General features: G+C 40.9%; 1 protein-coding gene across 1 annotated transcript; it reads left to right on the top strand.

Annotated features, from left to right (window-relative positions):
• Window positions 1-4,203: 4,203 nt before the first annotated feature.
• MTFR2 (mitochondrial fission regulator 2) lies at window positions 4,204-12,393 on the top strand (the record flags this gene model as incomplete). The annotated part of the gene is made up of 8 exons (XM_084261690.1): window positions 4,204-4,266; window positions 4,895-5,023; window positions 5,376-5,480; window positions 5,705-5,805; window positions 7,122-7,339; window positions 8,315-8,615; window positions 10,467-10,656; window positions 12,026-12,393. The coding sequence occupies 8 exons, from the start codon at window positions 4,204-4,206 to the stop codon at window positions 12,122-12,124; spliced, it is 1,206 nt and encodes a 401-aa protein (XP_084117816.1). The 3' UTR covers window positions 12,125-12,393.
• Window positions 12,394-21,461: the final 9,068 nt, after the last annotated feature.

Here is a 21,461-nt window from a genome sequence, read left to right as displayed (position 1 = left end):
TTGATAAACTGAGAAACCTGGGTTCTTAGTTCACTGTGGCAGAGTGCAGCAAGAATTTTATCTTTGAGAGTGAAATTCGTCACTCTTAGCAGCCTGAGAAATATATACAAGTATATATAAAGTGCCCCACACTCCCCAAAACTCAAGTGAGTTTCATGTGTATTATTTCCCTGCTGGAATGCGAGTCACTGTGGCCAGAAACTTTTAAACAGATGTGAGAATCCGGAGTTCCCTCCCTCAGCCCTGTAGTTAGTGTGGAGGTACCTACACCTAGCTTAGTTCCTGTAGCTTGTGTGTAGAACATGTCAGTTGTGTATTATAGATACCTAGTGATTTGCTTTGTTATTAAAAGATGCATACAAGTGGCATTTTCAGGGCTACTGTCTGTTGATAGCTTCATCAGTTGAACACTGTAGTTAAAAAAAAAAAAATGGTGGCAGTATCAGTCTACTTTCCTTTTTACCAATTTTTGTTCCAGTTAATAAACTACCTCATTAACTTCTTCATGTAGACCTGCCTCTCCAGGTAAATAGTCTGGCAAGAGTAATCTTTAAGTCTTTTATCAAGTTGACAGCCTTAAGTGAAATTGGAGTGATGGGGAGGTGGGGGTGGGAAAGGGGGAAAAGACTAAACAAAAAGCCCCACAAAAATCCCTAAAAAAAAAAAAAGTAAAACAAACTATGTTGAACCTGAAGCAGTAAAGATCCTTCAGATATACTAAATATTTATATAAAATGGGAATTCTCTTATAGTGCCCTGGAAGTAATTTTAGTAGTCTATTTTACACAATGTGTAAATTTGAAGTTACAGCTCAATGCCAAGTTAGAAAAACGTGTGAGAAATGAGTTGCAACCTTCTTTGGCACCATCTGCCCTATCCAAATTAAACCCTACAAGGCAGAAAAGTGTAGTATGGTCACTAATCCTGTGTTTGAGTAAATTGTTTCTCAGGTGGCACTAGTGTGTGAGCACCTGTGTAGAAGGGAAACAAACTGAATAGTTGCCCTCTAGTGGTAGTTACTGACGGGTCATTCCTGCCTTATGTCCAAGAAAGCTTAGGCAAACTTTGAGTTTGTTGCAAGATCTGCTTTTACATGTACAGTGCATCTTGTAGCAGTTGTTAGAAATGGGAAACTAAGGGTTCCTTGAACCTTATAGCAAAGCTCACACTTTGTATCAGAAGAAGCAAGAACAGGAACAAAACAATCAACTTTGCAGTCTGTCCTAATGAAGTTAAATTTAATATCAGTCTGAAACTAAGTTGTTGGACCAAAATATATGTGGACTATAACCTTAGAACAGATCATCGATATCACCTAGGTCAAGTTGAAAGTGGATTGTTGTGGCCTGTGTGTGTCATAAAGCAAGATATAGAGGTAGGATGACGGGGAATGGTTTTAAATTGAAAGGAGTTAGATTTAGATTGGATATTAGAAGGAAATTCTTTGCTATGAGGGTGGTGAGGCACTAGAACAGGTTGCCCAGGGAAGTGGTGGTTGCCCCTTTCCTGAAAGCGTTCAAGGCCAGGTTGGATGGGGCTTTGGGCTCCGTGGTCTAGTGGAGGGTGTCCCTGCCCATGGTAGAGGGGTAGAATTTGATGATCTTTAAGGTCCCTTCCAGCCCAAACCATTCTGTGATTCTGTGATAACTCTGCTTTATCATACAGGAAGTAAGTTTTCCGCTTCAGTTGAATATCCAGGGAAATTTGGTAGAAACTGCTCTGATAATGGCATTGGATCCTACAGACTTGTTTGTAGGTTAGATCATAAAAATCCTTTTCTTCATTATCCTTCCTTTCAGTGTAGTTATTAAAAATGTCATTTGATTACAGAAGACATGGTGACAACCATAAACTTATTAAAAAACCAAAGCTGCTTGAATTAAGATCATCTAGTAGATGCAGGTTGCACTCTGTCAGAAATGTGGTGTGTAGCCTACCACTCCTCCAAAATTTTCACTGTCGTGACAGGGAAACATGTTTTGAGGTTATCACTAGGTGCTGCTGCAGTAGTTGTGTGACTGTTGTGAATAGAAGTTCAGTCTCATGTTAGAAGGTGAAGACCATCATTGATGGATCAGTAGGAGAAAAGTATCCAAGCATTCTACTGGTATAAAATGTTTATATTTTGAGTTCACTAATTCATTCTGACTTGCTGCTTTCCAGCAACACAGCAGGTTCTGAATCCACTTCATCTCTGGTGTGGTTATGAAGCTCAAAGTTATCACTGGAGTTCAGGGAAAAACAGATGTTCATTTCACTAGGCAATAAAAATAATCCAGTAGCTATACTGTTAGTTGAGACTCTGTGCACTCACTCGGTTTCTTGGTTTGGAATGGGGTCTCTCATGCCCTTCCCAGGAACTGTAACAGTGGGCAGCTACACATGATGAAACCACCTTTCCTGCATTAATTTTGCTGTGCTGCTGCTTCAAAAGCAGAGCTGTTACCTAGCTTTGGTTTACCTCCACAGGTAAACGCTACAGCATTAAGTCTGAAGCCACATGTCACTTTGTAAAGCAGGACTTTTCAAAACAAATCAGAACCACTGCTCCTTTTGTTAAGGAGACCCTGCAGGTCCCACCTGTGCTTTTCAGTGTTCTACATGTGGACTTGCAGCATTTCTTCACAAGTTTGCACCTGGCACCTCCAGTTCCAAAACAGCTGCTGAGTGGTGGTGATGGTGCAAACTGAGTTGCCTGTTTTGCAGTAGCTTTTGGGAGCTTGCACTTTCCTAGCGTTGTGGCAGAACTCTGTGCAGTTGCTTCTAACACTTCCCTTTCCGAGTATAAGGTGGTGGAGGAGTGGGTGACCGGTACATGTTGTTAAGGCGGCTACTTTTTCAAAATACCCCTTTAAAAAGTCTTGCCCTTTCTTTCCAAACTTAAATCCTCCTTGGCCCCAGAACCAGCTTTACACTGTTAACTACAGCTTGTACTGCCAGTAGTTTCCTCCTGTGTCTTTGCTCCGGAAGACCCAATCCACAGGGCAAGTTATGGCCCATAGCAAGTGACTGCAAGAAAAGGCAGTAACAGTTGCATTGCAACCGAGTAGTGCAGGTGCAGAATTTTTGTTTGCTGAGACATACCTATACATGTGAAAGCCTGGTAATTTATCTATAATTTCACCACCAAAGCTTTCAAGAAATCATGTTATTTGGAAAAGTGGTGTAGGTCTTTGAAAGCAGTTGTAGTTACATGCAGAGATGAGGGAGGAGAAAGACCTTTCTTTTCCTCTGAGTAGCAGCACTGCCTTACTACTCTGCTGGCTTTTGTGAAGATCTGAAAGTTCCTTAAGCAAAACGGCAGAAGTGCTGACAAGGCAGAACCTAAACAGCCTCTCTTGAAAACAGGTACTGTATCCACAGTCACATTTCATAGCTCTGGTTGGTCAGAAGCATCTGTGTGCTGAGAGTACTTTGTGTATTGGATCCCTGCTGCTATCTTGCTTTGTAATTCTTGGAACGAGCTAGCTGCAAGTCGACTTACATTGGGGACCTGAAGCACCTCCTTTCAGTTGGGCTCCCTGACAGGGCCCCATCATTAATTCAGTTGCAGCCTGTTGCTGTACTGTGCTGCAGAGGCACACACTGAAACTGCCTCAGTGCTACACCCGGGAGTACCCCTCGGAGCTCTGCACCCCCAACCCCGGTGTTGCTCAGCAGAAACCCTGACGGGTTAGTCAGTCTGGTGTGAGGTGCTGGTGCTCTGCCGAGGTTGCACGGGAGCCCCAGAGGGACCGTGGGCATGACTCGCCGGGCCGGGAGCCCAGGCGCCGCGGGGGCGATGTTGTTCCGGTATCTCCAGGCGAGTGGACGCTTTCCCGCACGCAGTCCGAGGGGCCACCGGGTCCCGCACTGTGCCCAGCTGGCGGCATTCAAACGTGCCCCCCTCCCGACACCCCCCGCGAGCGCGGCCCGCCCCCGCCCCCCTATTGGCTCTGCGCTAAGCAGTGGCTACTTCCTATTGGCGTGGTTTCCTTTCTGCCCTGTCCCTACTCCTGATTGGTGCTGGCGGCCTGGGGGCTGAGCTGCGGGTGGGCTAATGGGCCCGTCCGGCGGGGCTTAGAAGGGGGTGACGGGGCTGCCTGCTGGCGGCTCCGCGGAAAAGGGCGGGTGTTGGTTGTGTCCGGCCGGCCGGGCGCTTCTCAGCGTGGTGTCTTTGCTTTCGGGGGCTGGTGCCCGCCCCTTGCGGTAGGCGCGGCGGCCATGGTGCTGGTGCTGGATCTCCTCAGGCGGGTGCTGGAGTACTTCGGCTGGCCGCCCGACCAGGTGAGAGAGCCCGAGGCGGGGATGGGTGGGGGGGCGGCGGCGGCGGCTTTCTCCTGCCGGACGGTGCCTGGAGCCCCGCTGGTGCGGTGCGCCTGGTCTGCAGCCGGAGGAGAGGCAGGGCCGCCTCTGTGGAGCTGCCGCCTGCCTGCGGCGGGACGGGTCCCGCTCCTCACAGCGGTTGGGTTTGTCCGTGCGGGTGAACTCCTGGGCGCGCCGCCCCGCGCGGGGTTTCGTGGGCTCGCTGCTCCGGTACGGCCCTTCCCGGGGCGCGGGGCGGGCGGGGCAGTAACTCTGGTTGCTAACGTTTTGCTATTGCAAGTGAAAGGGTACGTGGTAATTTCCAAGTCGCGGTTAATCCAGCGCTCTCAGAGCGCCGGGCGAGGCGCTGCATGGGAGACCGAAAGGGTTAGCCGCTGCGACGGCCGGGTCGGGGGTTGGGGCCTGGGTCTGTGGCCGCCCTTCAGCGATGGGCTCAGCAGCGCGGCCCGCCCGCAGCGCGCTCTGCTGAGGACGTTCTTGGCTTCTTGTTGTGAAACTACCGAAGCGTCGCTGGGAGCGTAGGTTGGGCTGCGTTATCCTGGTTACTGGCGGTTTCACTGTCGAGTGTTGTTGGGGTTTTTTTGAACAGGCCGTGGTTTTGGAGACCCGCGTATTCAGCAGCAATATCCATCGTATGGTCAGAACGTCCCTTTCAGCAATCTCCTCAAGAAGGCATTTCCAGCAGGTATATGCAGTCGTAAGGAAGTATCAGCTCAAGGTGAGTTAAACTTATTTCTTTTGTTTTTCTTGTTGGTCCCCAGACAGATGCATGTGTTTTCTCAAACGTGCATGCCTTTTGTTGGTCTCAGAACATTGCTAGCTGTAACTGCTGTTGTTGGTCTCTGTGTCTCTCTAAAATACACTGTGTATAGGATGTGTCTTGGTCGTATTTTGGAAGCAGTCTATTAAAGCTAGTTATAAACATCTTTGGGCTTTGAACTTAAGACAGTTAAGTTAACCTAACTGTTATACTTAATTACATATGACATTAACTTTTTTAATAGCTTTAATTGCAAGAATGGAAGGCTTAGATTTTTGCTTCTCAAATTAAAATGCTTTCTCATTTTCAGATCATGTCTGTTTGCCAAAAAAAGGAATATGGATCTACTCGAAGTGTAGTCCGTAGACTTGGGACAATTCTTCCCTTTGGACCCTACCCAAGGCCTTATTTTCAAGTAAGTGACTTACTGTTTCAGCTATTTAAGTGTTCCGTGTCCTGATGTAGCCATAGTTTTCCTGTTCTTTTTTGCTCGCGTAACTCTTCTGTTCCATCCTTTATGCTTGTTGTGTTCAACTTGTTTACAGCATGGCTTAAAAGTTCCTTTTGCAGGGACAGAACTCTTAGTATGTGCTGAATCTGTCATCTTTTCATACTGTGTTTTTGTTTGCTTGTTTTTAGATTGGGCAAGACCCAAGGCCGTTAGGTAATCCTCTAACTCCATCACTTGCTGACGTCCTGTGGGTGGCAAATGATGAGGGACAAGCATTTACTAGATATAAGTAAGTAAAAGTAGACTATATACATTAAAAAAACAAAGGAGTAACAGAAGTAACATGTCATCTTTGTGGTGTGCTGTTTTCTGCTTGTTTTTGGTTTATTTGGTTTTTGGGATTTTTTCCATCTCTCTTTTTTCATTTTTTTCCAACCCCGGAAACTGGTTTCTTAGGGGGCAGTTCCTTCTTACCTGAAAATTCTTATTATATGGCGTATTCTTATCTGAAAAAATTGTGAAATTGGGTCCCCTCTTTGGTCTGACTAATAGTATATTGGATGTGTTTTTAGTATTTTTTGTTTTCACTCACAAAGTACTTTGTGAGACAAGGAGTTAAAGGAAAATTTGTGTAGTGCAACAAGGAGATAAAGGAAAACTTGTGTAGTGCAACACACAGATTATTCTTTATCATTTTATTTTACAAGCATTTTGATGAATGTTATAAAGAGAGAGAACAAGAACAAATATTTGAATGTTGAGTCAATATGTTACTAAAGGAAAATATTTTACAGTTAAAATATTACAGGTACTGTGAGATAACAGATTATCCAGGAATTTGCAGACACAAGTAGTGTATGAATCTCTTCTTCTCTTGTTTTTGTTCTTTCCTCCTATTGTGGCTCTGTAGGATGTTTTTCAAGAACAAGTATTGTAGTTGATATCCCTTTCTGCTGAGCCAGTGTGAAGAGCCAGGGGCTTTGGCAAATTGGGAAGTAATGCTGCCAGTCTGATTTGAAGTAAAAGGATGATGAATATAATGGAAAATGTCTGGGTTTGTTTCAGTCAAAATTTAGTGCATTGTGAATAAATTAGGTGAAAGTAATTTCTTTTTCTGTTTCAAAATTTTTTTTTGCAATCGTTTTGTATTTTAAGTTTATTTCTACAGGTACAGACTTAAAACAATTTTTAAAATGAGAACATGAGAGTTGTATGCAATTTTCTAATTAAATTAAGCCTAATTAAGAGATCATTGTTATTTGACTCCCCCTGCCTTTCATACCTGTTGTTCCAGGTAGGGAAGAGGGAGATGCACCTTTATGGTGTTAGTCTAATTGTTACTGAACAGCAACAGGTCAGTCCTCTTATGACTATATGATGTATAATCTGTCCCAGAGTAAATTGTCTGTTATTTTATGATGATCTTTCAAAGATCTGTGTTGTACTAGAGCAAAGTAGGAGTTAAAAAGTGTAAAGTTTTATCAAATAGTTTGCAAGTTTATTTCTTGCTGAATGATGACAACTTGCTTGAACAGATGGTGAATAAGTTTTTAAGTTTCCCTTGTTGGCTGACCCTTCTGAAAGTATGTCTTTTGTGCTTTCTAGGAGTGAATTATGGAGAAAAGAAGAAAGTACAGTTTATAATGACCTACATCCATCCACAGATTCAGTGCCAAGTGTTCCAAATCACAGTACACAAAAAGACAGTCCTGTTGACCAAGCAGCACTCCAGAAAATTTCAGCACTTGAAGACGAGCTGAGCCTTCTTCGTGCTCAGATTGCTGCCATTGTTTCAGCGCAGGGTTTGGGAAGCATTCCGTCACGTAAGCCCTTCTGGTTTGAAGCAAACCAGGTTTTCCTTTTTTTTGCCTTAGAGCTCCTGTTCACAGTTTGCCAGGTCTGATATTGACATAGAATATTTCCAACGTCTCTAACTGAAGTTGTACCAACTAAATGTCCAGAACATGGTATTTTATTCCTCTTTTAGTATTGGATGCTGGTCTTCTTCCTCCCTCCCCCTTTCTATTTTTTGGCCTGCTTGCCAATTTTTAATGCAGTTGATCGTAAGTGATCTTTAATACTCATTTCCATGTTTGTGAAGGAGCTTGTTGGCAATACTATAGGCTAAAAAAGTTGTTATTAATTATCCCCTTTAGGTTGTTTACTGTTTCTGGAAAGCTATCAAAATAATGGATAGAGAGGAGTCAGGTTCAGGCTTTGACAAAAACAAATGCTGCAACTAGATGTGTCACTAGCCTCTCAAATATGAAAGTTCATATTGGAGGCCAGTTATTTTGTGACAGTTTCTCCATCCCTTTAAAAGTTATGAATTCTTGATGTCTTACTTGCAGACCAGCCCCACTGTGGTTGTTAAAATATTTGGACTGTCTCTTCTCTGTTACCCTTAGTGTTGTGGTCTGTCTTACAAGTTTTGTGGTTATCTTTGCTTTTGCTTCATGTGGGTTGTTCAGCCCTTCAGACCACTGAGAATGAACTTGCTGATTTATCTAGTGCTTAAATTGAAAGCCCCAGCTTGAGACAATTGGGGCAGCACGAGACACTTCAGATTCGTTACTGCATGTGTTCTGAATCAGGGGCTTTAAAATAAAACATACTCTTTGCTTTTAAGTATAATTATCCTGTGGTATGTCAGGTGTGTTTTAAAAAAAAAGTCCTTCAGGAGAGCTATCTTATCTTGACTTAAAACTGAATCATGCTAGATGTTGCTTAATATTATTAACCATGAAGGAATACTGACTAAAAATAAAATCACTATTTTTTCTTCTGTAACTGTCCAGAAGCCGTTAAAACATTTGGCAGCAGAGATGGATGTTACCCAGTGCCAGCCATGACATCTACGCCATTGTCCGTCTCTCACAATCCCTTTGTAATTCCCTCGCCGCCTCCTCTTCCTTCTGGTGCTCCATCTGGTGTTGGTGCTGGCGATTCCGCAATCCAACTCATACAGCAACGTCGTGCTGCGAGAAACAGCGGTTCAGCTGCAGCCGATGGCGCTGATTGCCAGAGCACCACCAGCATTCCCAGAATGATGGATGTTTTGAAGGACTTGAACAAGGTTCAGCTGCGAGCTGTGGAGAGGTAGGTTGGGTTGAGCGTGTTTCTGGGTACGACCGGGCTGTGTAAGGCTCGCAGCATTGCGGTAGCGCTGCAGGACACCAGTGGCAAACATCGTTTAATGTGCAGCTGCTGCTGGCAAACTGAAGTCGGCAGCTCCTGTGTTCGCAGCTTGGGATGTGAGATCCTTTTGACCTGGTTTTTAGATGCATTTAAAACGTGCTGTGTAGCATAGTGTTTAAAACTAGTCTCTGGCCTCAGTATACATATCTCGGGTTGGTGTGGGGAGGTGGGTGTGTTGCTCTCTAGAGATCGCTTGTGCAGTTGTCTACATGCTCACAGGAAATGGATGCAAACAAAGTTTTTTGATTCACTGGACAAAGCTTTGGGGAACCACTGGAAAACTACTGCTAATGTACCCCAAGTATTCTGCTCCTAGCTTTAAAGTGTTAAAGAAAATACATGCTATATCTTTATTGATTTTTGTATTTCAATAATGCAGTTGGATTGTAAATGTTTTTAGTGTTCTGCTGTTTTGGTGGTAAGCACAGTTGACATGCTAGAAAATTGTGTTACTGAAGACTGCAGTCACTCTTCAGGTCAGTGTTGCTCTGTTGTGCTAGGCGTGATGGAGGTTGTTGGATGTCTTCTCTGAACTTCTTGAGTTGAAAAAACATACAATAATATAAGAACAACTAAGTCTATAATGAATATTTGGAACTCTTAATGTAGGAAGAAGGTCACTTGCCAAAACTTACAGCATTGTTATTTCAGCTTTTTCTTAACTGTGAGCTTTATCCCTGAAAATAACTAGCACGAGACATGTGCAAATTACCTGTATGCAATTCTACAGCATATCTTTACACTTTTGATGACATTTTCATGGCATTTCATATTTGCCTTGGGTAGATCTCTGTTTCCTCTTATACATTTTTCTTCCAAATAATTAATTGCAGGCACAGTGAGTGAAGAAAGCAAAATGTTCAGGTTGACAATTTTAACAACCATCGTGTTGAGCAGGGACTTAATTAGTAGGAAGTGGTAGGGGTGCATGTGAATTCTTTCTGGATTGAGGCATCTACCTGTAATCTGAATGTAGAAATTAAGCGAATAATGAATTCATGTTATTGAGGGGGTAACAATTATCAAAATTATCGATCTTTCAGGCAGCCATCTGACATGGTTTAGTGTGTGCGTTGTAAAGGGAAGACCTCAGTTCTTGGATGTTGACAGCGTGAAGATCCTGGTGTTTGTCACCTAAGCACCAGTTTATACATTGGGCAAGTGCTCCAACAGCCTGATTTTTATAGGAAGGATGAACTCAGTCCTCTCAAGTTTCATGTTTAGCAACGTCTACTTTATGGTCACACGGCTGCATATTTGGCTTAAAGTGGTGGCTTTCTCCAAATGTAATTGCTCTGAGGAATTTTGTAGGTTTGTTCTTTTTCATGAGACCATAGACAGACATGCTGTTCTGAAATCAAATATAATTAAGCTTAATCAAATTATGTTCAAAATGCTTATTTATTCCCACAAACTTACCTTAATATAACTTAAAAATGAGATCTACTATGAAAAACTGATTACTTTTCCTTTTTTCTCATTATCTATTTGTAATACTTTGTGTTGATTTACTGCCATTTTTCTATATGGAACAGCATTAAGTTTTGTTGTCAAGCAGAGAATTTGGCTGTCAAGCTGTTGGGTATCCTTATGTTCATCGTCCTTAGTGAAAAGCTGTAAAATACCTTTAGCAGCATTATTGGTGTAATTGGGGATTCAGAGCATAAGGAGTACATGGAAGTTGTGTCTCTAGATTTTGGATCACTCTGCACAGGGTTAGGGGAGGAATCAGTAACTTTCCTTTTTTTGTAGGTCACCTGGAGGTACTCCTCTTTCTAAACCCAAAAAGAGGCAAAGTTCAGACTGGGATCCTGTTGCTCTACTAACTAATGCACTAAAGCAGAAATTTGCACATAAAGATGACGATGATGAAGAGGACTCCCTGGACAAAGAAAATCAATCTTTTGATAGCTCCCCCTTTTCTAGTCCAGAGATCCCACAGGTATGATTTTATAAAAGAATGTAGTTTTTATACTCTTGAAGTAACTATTTTCATGGATGCTTCCAGGGTTTTTTGTCTAAAACTTGTCTACAGCGTTTTTAAGACATCAGTCTAGGTAGTTGTGCTTTTTCAAGTATAATCAAAGCAGAGAATCTGAAAGATTAATTATTTTTGGTGGATTTGGACTGGTCAGTGAACTTCTAGATGTGCTGTGAGATAAAACTTAGAACACTGCTTTAAAAATTCAGCTGGTAGTTGATTGATCTATGGTTATTTGCTTGATGGTAACAGCAGGTACCTAAGCATAGAAACTGATGTCTAGTTAGTAGTACTGGCTACTTACTGACTAATTTTAAAAATAAAGATGCTGGGAAGGTGCAGGGGCTCTGAGTAACATATACTACGTGTTCAGAAATGAAAATGTAATCGCCACCTGTAATGTTTTTCTTTGAGGTAGCATTGTTTCCACACAGTTCCCATCTTCATCCAGAATGAAGTATGATTCTGAATGCTGTTGCAAAGCCCATGAGAAATACGGTTTTTGCAACGAACACAAAGTGTGGTAGAGAGTCATCTGACCAAGGTGACTCCAAGTGTGGGTTTCTGTAGAGCAGCCAACTCTTCTTAGCCAAACATAGGGAAATAATAAGGAAAGACATACCATGGAAATCCAAGCACTCTTTGTAGGCTGCTGCTTATATGTGTAGCTAGCTGCTTGGCTGAAAACCTAAGGAGAAGGAAGGAAGGTAGGTGTGTTTCTATCTCCAGCTATAATTATTTTTTATATATTTTTAAAATTTCAGTTGCCACAAGTGAAATGTAGCATATATTTTACAGACTGTAGTGAGTCAACAGCTCTGGCACAGCTGTAATAAATTTTTCTGATTCCCCCCTCCACACACACACCCCCCAAAAGATTAGAAACTTGTTAAAAGTAGCCAGGCTTGCGTTTTGGCTGCTGCAGACCATTGCATTGCATAGCTGACACACCTGATTCTAGGTGCAGACATCAAAGTTAGGTCCTGAAGCAGCTTTTTTGTGGAACAGATCCTGGAACAAAAGCAAACAGTTGAATTATGAAGTCCTGTAAGAGAGACTGCTTAAGGCCAGCATATTCAGAAGTAGAAACAGAAAGACAGGCGTTTTCTGGTTAAAGTTGAATAATGTCCTGAGCTTGTAATGAAGCCTTTAATTTTTTTACCCTTGAGTGTTTTGAAGAAGAAGAAAAAAAAAAAGCAATTGCACAAGTGTGCCATTTGATTCTTACTACATGAAGTGCAGCAGCTCTTCCAAACTGTCTTTGTTGTAAGCATCATCTCATGCAGTTGTTCTGGGTGTAATTCTGTCGAACTCCATCCCTGCTCCCCAGGTTGGACGTTGCAGTCTGAAGCCAAATGTGAAATCCAGCCTTACGAGACCTGAGGAAGTTAAGCAGGTGCCAACATGGAAAGGAAGAGCTCATATCTAACTGATGGAGGCTTCTGAGGAAACTTCACAGTGTGTGGAAGTGGCGGGTCCACTTTGAAGCTGCTACTGTAAGGTGCTGTAATGTCTTCTAGAATGTGTCACTCCAGTGCACTTGCGGTTTGGGTGTTGTAGGGTTTGTAAAATTGCCTGTTCTTTCTCCCTAGTTTCCCAGCAGTCAAACTTGTGAAAGTGATGCTTTCATGAGAAGCATAGAGCCAAAAGAAGGCTTCTATTGCTATGGAGCAATGTGTTTGAAAGCTGGGAAATGCAGAAAAGAAGTGTCTGTGAAAGAAAAATAGTGGTCTGTGTGGCAGCTGAGGTGTGTGCTATGTGTGCACTCCTGTGTAAATAGTGAGGAAGTGTAAATTTGTTGTTGGTGTGTTATGTATAACTGACTGTGTATAATGGTAGGGAACACTGGCCATTAGAATGGTATAGTTGCCTCAGTTTTCTTTGTGATTTGCTGATGCAGCTCTGTATTTCATGCACAAACAGTATTCTAATTTATTTTGGGTCAGTAGATGAACTTCTATGCTTGTGAAACTTTGTTGTGCTTTAAGTAAACTGCAGGCTGTCAAATGTCTGTCATATGGGGAGTTGTGTTCAGAGATAAAGAAAACCTTGTAGAAAGATCTGCTAGCACATGTCTAAATTCTGTATGTAAATAAACAGTAACTCCCTCACTGGTTTCCATTGGTTTATGTGTGTGAAGTCTCTTCTGTTCACCAGAACTTATAAAATAAAACTTCCTTTACCTCACAGATGTGTGTAGTAGTAGCATTTTGTGTTGCAGACTAACTTTTTGTATCTTGAGAGCTTACTTCTTAGGTTGTATTATCTACGTTAATTAAAATAGGTTACATTTTTTCCTGCCAGGTTCTTTAATGGAGTTCCTTTTTAAAAAAGTTTTTATGATCCACTGCTTAGAGTAGCTGCCTTCACTTAATCTTTTGGCTAACAGTCCTGATGTACAAAACCAAAATCCTGTCAGACCATTCAACGTGTCCTCGGATGTCCTGTGTCTTCTGTTTCCCAGCTCACTTATGCAGAGCAGACTAGCAGCTGGATTTCCTTTTACTGCTCAGTTTTATTTGCACAGGTGTAAGAAATTTCTATACAAATCCCATACTTATCTCTTAATTTAAAAATCTAGCTTTGGCTTCAATTGGAGCTTAAGTGAGTTGTTACTTTATGCTTCTAAAAATCATGTCATCTGGATATTTCTTCCCTGAATTTAGTCATTGTGGAACTTCAATCCGTCCCATTCTCCCATTCCTCTTGCAGCCCTTAATAATTTGACCTTCCTTTCTTTCCACCTTCAAAATACACGTTTGCCACATTCTCTACCTAAACTCTACAACTGTTACACAATCTCTGCACAATAGCTACCTTGGCCATGCACTTAGCAAACTTACTCTCTTGTATCAAAGCTCCCTGGTGCCTTTTGTCTGCTGCTGTGGTCTCTGATGCAGCAGGGAGCAAGAGCAAAGGGAGGCTTTGCTGTGCCTGTGGAAGAGGAGATGAGAGCCGGTGGGTCCTGCTGAGAGCAAAGCCCAGGAATCTCTTCCCTTTTCCTTGGTAGCTGCAGGGTGATGAGGTGGAGCAAGTTCTCCTGTGTTTTATCAAGCACTCAGGTCCAGGTGATCTCAGCACTTGCTTGGCCATTCTGTGACTGAAAACATGAAGGTGGAATTCTTGCTGTGAGACACTGAATTAATCTGCAAAACCCTGAATGCAGGAGTCTGTCTCTCCTACTTCAATTGCTTTATTGCCTATCAGTTTATTCAGGAAGAACTACTGTTTTGGACTCCTTTTGTATGTGTTTTTCTGTTCTCTCCAGAGTTCATTGCTTAACGAACTATCTGTAGGCCATTGTTTGGCCTACAAGAGCGCTTTGCAGTGGGAATTTCCACTTTGAGAGTCTGGTTTCAGTTTGGAGGGGCATTCTCAGAAATTTCATAAACCAACCATCTTGTGTCAGACAAATTTTAGTGAGCTGTGTAACCCTTCATGTTGCTGGGTAGCAGCTCTGATTTTTCTTTCAGTCTGGTGTGAATTGTTCAGTGATGTGGCTTTGTGTAGCTGATCGCTTCCTTAGGGAAAAGAGTGAGTTATGGGCCATGTGAGGTTGTTTTTTTCTTTTTTAACTCTTAGAGATGCAGTAACGATGTGGGGGAGGAGGTAGAGTATCAGCAGCAGAGCACTCTGGTGGGCTGCTGAAACAGTCTTATGAAATGTGCCTTATTCTTGTCACTGAAGAAGTCTGGAAAAACTATGCTCCTACTACCCTGGATGAATTTTTGTACAGGGTGTCTTCTATCGAGAGTTGCTGGGGAGGTGTCTGGAATGAAAGTTGGTTTTGTTTTTCCACTAGAAAGATTTAAGAAACATGTTTTTCAATTGATAAAATTGAAACAAGAATAAATGTGTTATATGTTTTGAGCAAATAGGGCTAGAAGAAAAAGTTGTTTAAAAGCACCCTTAAGGGTTTTTCCCTGGGCGATCCTAATAGGTTTGAGTTCTCTAGCAGTGAACTTTCCATCACGTGGTATAAGTGCAACTAACTACGTAAAGTGACAGAATAGCTCTGTTTGCTGACAGACTCCTGTAATATACCAGACCTGTCCAGCTGCTTGTGAGACACAATTAATAAATAATTTGTTATCTCTGGATTGTAGGTGCAGAGTGGGGGGAGGTACAGCAGAGTATGCAGCACTATTCCCTGCCGTTGCTCTATTCTGCTCTTCAGGAATTAATTATATTCTTTGCTCCTTCTTTAATAATAAAATTATATATGGGGCTCTTGCAAAAGCCTAATTTACAAAAGGGATCCTGCTAACAAAATTAGCCTTTGAGTTACTGATCAGAAGTCTTGTGGGAAGAAAGTTTTGCAGGCTGAGACTAGGGAAGCCTCAGGTGTCTGTCCCACTGTTAGGGAGGTCTGCAGGCAGATTTCATGTCTGCTTTCTCTGAAGATTGTGTGCTGGGGGTTGCATGTGGCCGGGAGACATTGATGATCTGGGTTCCTATAGCAGATTCTCGGAACAGATCCCCAGCTGATCTGCTAAGGCGTTTTTTGTGGTGACCTTGACTTTGGCTACATCTGTTTTACCTTCCAGGTGTATCTGAATAATCTATGGATTAATTGTGTGTGATACCTTGGAGTGTTGGTGTTACATATCTGTGTGAAATTTTAACACTTTGCAGACTCTACTCCAATGCTTAACGTGCTGCTGGGACTTGGCTGAAAGGCACATAGAAAAAACCCAAAGTTTTCCAGTGGTCAAAACGGACAGTACCAGCCCACTGTGGTGAAAGAAACAAGTGAAAAATTAACATTCATATTGCCCTCAATGGTATAATTTGATTAAATAACTTCTGGTGGTTTTAAGATACGAGTCCTTATTGTTACAGTTCTAAGTGAGAAAATACACTTTTTTTACAGCATTGTTTTCAGGATGAGTATTTCTCCTTAGGCATGTATGTTCATTGTACTTAATAAAATGTTTTTATTGCTACATAACAGATCCATCTTATGTAGAGTTTCTTGTGTATTTGTGAAGAATAATTTGAGAATTCTTTTATTTGTTTAGACCTTAGATTATATGCTACTAATTTCTTCTATAAATGCAAACGATCGATGTTATTCTTCAGTGTAATGTGTTAGCAGCTTGTTTTAAAATCACAATTAAAATGTTACCCACTATACAAAAAGCAACTAGCTTCAGGTGGAGTGCCTTGGTGCTTGTGCTGTGTTTCTTGAAGAGATCTGATAGAAGCAGCAGCAGTTTCTTTAGGAATTTGACGCAGATTTGAAGCCTTGCTGATTCTCCTGGAATCTGAGAATGGACAGTGACCAAAACTGTAAAACTAAGCAGATTTTTACTCATATGTACTTATTTTATCCTGCTTTATATCCTTTATTTTTCAGTGCTACTGTCAACCATCTCACAAACATCTGCTCGTGTCAGCCCACAGGCCATTCTTTTCTCTTTTTAATTATTGCCAGATACGTAAGATGATTCTTGAGACTTCTTTGAAGTGTAAGTCTAGGTATTAATTACCAAACTCTTTCAAAGTACATGTAAAATAAACTCTGTAGAGTCTAAACGGTAGTTAAGATTTACAAGGCAGTTAATAACTATGAGGATACTGACTCCGGTTAAAATACTTGTGATTTTGTTTGTGGTTTTAATACAGTGAACTGTTTTCTGTCTCTGGAGGCCTTTTCAAAAGACACTCTATCCTTTCTCAGTTTCATTTTACAGCTTACAGTTTTGTTAGTTTTTCCTTGCAAGACTGTTTTGAAAATCTTTGTTCATGGATAAAATCCACAGAATGTGATTGTGTGCTCTTTTTTTTTAAGTTGTATCTTTAGTATAACTTTTTTTCCCCACTTTCTTATTACTTATATACAGCATCATGTATTTTGTATAATATGTGTATTGCAGTTCTATCCCATTCAGTTATTTCACCAACTTCTCCTCTCTCAGTATTTCTTCCTGTGCTGGCACAGCCAGACTCTCTTGTCACTATCCCCTTCAGAATTTACTCTTTTCAAAGTGTAAGGTTTATTAAAAGAGAATATTAACCCTCAGGGGATAAAAGAAAGATGTTTAAAAGAAGGAGAGGAGTTATTACAAGAAAGCATGTTTGAACCATCTCATCTGTCAGCAAGAGTACCAGCCTTGGATAACAAATGCGACTCTGCCTACAAGAAGCTGGAAGTAGTTAAATTCTACAGAGGTAGAGAAATGGGAGTTTCCCTCAGAGAAACTCCGCGCACTTTAAATTGTCCAATTTAATTTCAAAGATTTGGATGGGAAACGTGTAGCTGAACTGGAAGGAATAGGATACATGCTGTAAAACCATCCATGTATAAAGGGGGAATTTTTTCATTATTTTTTGAAATACGAAAGTATGAAGCTGAAGTGACTGTGAGCAGTAAGAGCAAAAACCGGACAAGATAGTAAGTATAGAAGGGATTTTGTAAGAAAAGGAAAAATCTTATAAAGTTGTCAAAAATAAGGTGTTGTGACAGAGAATGAGTTTTGTAACTAGAAACAAGACTGATAATGGTTGTATCTGATCATATAAGCAACTCTGCTTTTGTTTCTTGCAGTTGGACAAACACAAAAAGCAAATCCTGGACAGGTCTTTGACAAGCTTTTTCCTCTCTTGCTGTTTGGAAATGTTTCAGTGGTTTATGGCAGTGCACATTATGCTCAGAAGTTACACCTAGAAACTTTGTGTTTAGGAGCCCCGTATCTAATTTAACAACATCTCAAATAATTTGGTGGCTATAAGTTAAAGATGACAGCTGCCCTTCAACTTGGGAAATGTTTTGTCCATTTCAGAATTACTTGCCCAGATTACTTGTGCTCTAGAAACGTTGTCTCTCTTTTTAATACAAGTCATCAACGGAAATAATTTCCTTTGTCATCAGTTTTCAATGTACTTTTTGTATCTCTAATTATTCTGCAAAGAAATGTTTTGCCTGTCCATCTCTGGGCGTGTGTTAATAAAATAACAATCTTCTGTAAGATAACTAATATTAACCCAAATGCCCAGGTTGTTTGATTTGAGATGTCCTAATATATATCAAGTTACAAACAAACAATCATGGCCTGTATTTAACAGAACTAGAAAGAAATGACCAAAACCCACTTCACTGTGGCTATGAATCCCATATATATGGAAGCACCCACAGCAGATACTTGAACTTGCCATCATAGCAAAAAAAAAAAAAGATTCTAAAACTTTCTGGGATGTTTAACTTCAAATGTCATGTTTTGTGCTAGGAGATCAGAACAGTTGTTCCATGTGCGATACCATAACTTTATTCTGTTTTATCTAGCTATAGTTCAGCTAGTTATCAGAGAGAGGTTTTTGATTGTGCTGGATGTTAGTTTCCATGGTATGTTTTATTTAAAGAATTAGTTCTAATAACTAATTGTAATAATCAAAAGACCCTTCTTTTGATATTAATTATTTTCCCCAGTAATCCTCTCAGCAATATCTCTCCTCCTGTAATGGGAATTTGATTTAATTTCTTTTTTTTTGCATGTTGAAAACAATGTGGTGCTTTTGTTCCAGCTGTGTTTCTAGTCCTCTTTACATTTTAATCTCTGCTTATGTTTTCATTCAGGCTGTTTGCCTGGAAGCCTGAAGGAGGCTTTAAAAGCACATTATTTGTGTATGCCAGCAGGAACATTCAGACTCTCATTCTGCTTGTTACTGGGATGGAAGTATTCGTACCTTTTGTTTCAGGCTAATTTAGGCATTTTCATTTCAGTGGATCAGAGAACCAAAGGCAGGAGCCTAAATTCCTTCTCCAGGTAATAGAGAGGTAGCAGCACAGAGTGCATGGCTGGAGTTGGCACCCCTTGGAGAAAACCCTTAATCAGCAAAATGTGTCTTAGAATAAATGATATTTGAAAAATTCCGAGGTAATTGGTGTTAAAAGGCTCAGACTGCGGATGAACTGCGTGTGTGTAGCCACAAGAGAGCAGCGTTACACCAGCGCTGCACTGCGAGCCTGACACTTAACAAGTCATTCTGCTTTGTCAGTAAGCGATCTAACACCAGAATCGTAGTCCCTTTATATTTTTATCTTTCTAGTGGTGTTCACTAAATCGTAGAAGTACGTGCTTTTAACTTACTAGTGTTACAAAGAACTATGTTTATGTGTATTTCGATTAGTAAAAAAAATCAACACCAGGCTACTTTATTCTCTTGTTCACAAAGCAAAAGTGCTATTTCATTTTCTAGGAGAAAAGACAGAAGATTTTGTGTGGTGAGTTAGGGGAGAGCTTCATCTGACATTAGTCTTCCTGAAGAAATATCCTTCCCTATCCCCAGTAAAATGGCTATTGGAGAAACTGTCGGTAGTGCAGAACACACATGCAGTGGGTGAACATTGCCATAGATTTTCAGGGACTTGTGTAAATAACTTCTAGGTTATACAAATGAAAATATGCTGTTGCTTACTGATTAAATGTCAAAGTGACCATCTGGCATAAAAATTCACACATTTCTTCCAGATGAGATTGCTCTCTGCTCCTGTAAGCACACACATTCTTTGCTCCTCATGTAAACAGTGACCTGAACGAGTTCAGGTGCATTCATAAAGCTGAGTAAGCATACGTTTGCAGGGTTGGGCAAAGTTCAACCTTCAGTAAAGCTTCTGCATCGCTATTGGCTTCACTAGAGTTGCTAGAATGGAACTAAAGACAGTATTTAGCCATGTATTTTTAAATAAGGATTATCTGGTCTATCCTATCACCCAGAACAGTGAAGAACTTGTACACTTAGTTTGTCTACCCTTGCCTTCTGTGCTTCCTCTTTAGTACTCCGAGTTTTACTTAATGGGGAAAGTTAAACTACATTGTTTCTGCTTCTCTGTTTTACTTCTTGGTTTTCATGCTGTACCACAGCAGCTGTATGCACTGGGAGGCAGTTGTCACGGAGCAACAGCTGCTGCTATAAAGGAGGAGTAGGAAGAAATTCAAAGTAAGCTTAGTTTTAGTTTCTTCACATGTTATTGTTGCCGTATGGGTGTCTGGCTGGTATTTTAGTCATCTTTTTCCATTACGCTTTTTCTAGTAGGTGTGTTGCTTGACTTATATATCATGTTTGAGAGTCATCTGCTGGGGTGGGCTTGATAAGCTGGGCTGTTTTTGTTATGCACTTTCCTTGCCTGTGAGGAAGTGTTTCTGAATAGAGGTCAAGCTCAATGTTCTTGTTTTTAATTTTAAGTTAGGAGTTGTCTTACCAGCATGTACAGTGAGAAAGCAACCTGAAAGTCAGTGCTTTGTGGTAGTAAAAATAGCTAGTTTGAGGCTGTACTTTGATTTGACTTGGGTGATACGTCAGCTTTATCATCAGCCCTTGTTCCTTATCTGTGCATTTGACCACTCAGATGTTTTTCATCTGGTGGTGTTTGTTTCTATGCCTTCTGTGCCTCTCATACACACTGTTTGCATGTATCTGAATTATATTAAGGTTTTACTTAGTATGCTTCTGCAAGGTCTTGTTTTTCAAAACTTCTAGTAAACCTTTAGTCCCTTTCTGAGTAGTGGCATAGTCTTTTCTTTAAGATGTGAAGAGTAGACCTTGTATTTAGTATGTTAGAACAACGAGGCTGCTAATGAGACCGATCTCCACCAAATAATGTGCTCTATAACCTAGTTTGTCACTGGTATCATGGGTTTGGATGTTGAGTTAGAAGTTTGAGGTCACAAATAAAAGAAATAAACATTAACATTCGGTAGGTTGCATAAACAGAATTCAGGAGATCCCACTTCATGCTTTGTAAGCTCTTGGTGCTGTTGCTAGGAGAAGAGTGTGTTACCACTTCTCTAAGCTAGCAGTTGCCTGGGGAACCCACAGGAACTCGTGCTATTTCTACACATCTGCACTAACTCATGGACAATCTTTTTCTACCCCAGGCTTTTTCCCTTCTCTAGAGTAATAAAAGCTGTGGATAAAGGAGGCTGCATCTTGATTGACAGGACTAGGTCCTTTCTCATTTTCCAGTATACAGGTCTCCCTAATGGTAAAGACCCAGTAGCTGTGAAGAAAATGGTATATGGCCAGACCTTGACTGAGCACAGTAATCATGAAAAGTGGACCAGATACAAGTTGAGGGTCGTGAAGTCTGCACCTGGGAATGGCTACTGGAACTTTCATTTGGAAGTTCTTGCTATACTGCTGCTTAACTACAAATCAAAGTCTCACTTAGGAACTGCATAGATGTTAGGAAAAGTGCAGAGTGAGTATTTACTTCAAAAAAAGCAGGACCACTAATTACTACTAAAGTAATTCTCTAATGGAGGTGTAAGCTAAACTTTGCCTGCTAGAAAAAAGCCTTAAACTGTGGATGGTTAAGCAGTATGAATCTGCAAATTCTAAAGAAGTTGACTGATGGACATACCTTGCCTTGGATTAATACAGAAATTCAGAAAATGATTGTGGCATCCAAGTTTTTGTTCTTTCTATGAAAAGGGGGATAAAACAAGTGACTATTGGCCAATTAGCATGCATCTTGGCAAAAAAAATCTGTACGATGGGATCCTATTGCAGATTTGGAAAAGCATAGATAAAAGGAGTGATATAATGTGACTTTATTGGGAAACAGATCATTTCATCATCTTTGACAAAAATAATTGCTATAGATATAGCATTCATATTATCCACAAAGTATATGTTAAATGGATATAGAAATTATTAACTGGCAGATAATAGTAATCCCTGAAAGAGGAAGTATTTCTACTAGAGTTATGGGGAATGATTCTAGATTAGTGCAGTTTCATATTTTGAGTAATTAAATAAGTGAT

Source organism: Gallinula chloropus (genome assembly GCF_964237585.1).
Source record: "Gallinula chloropus genome assembly, chromosome: 3".
NCBI classification, from domain to species: domain Eukaryota; kingdom Metazoa; phylum Chordata; class Aves; order Gruiformes; family Rallidae; genus Gallinula; species Gallinula chloropus.
Note: the sequence above shows the minus strand (reverse complement) of the source record. Positions and strands in the feature narration are given on the sequence as shown.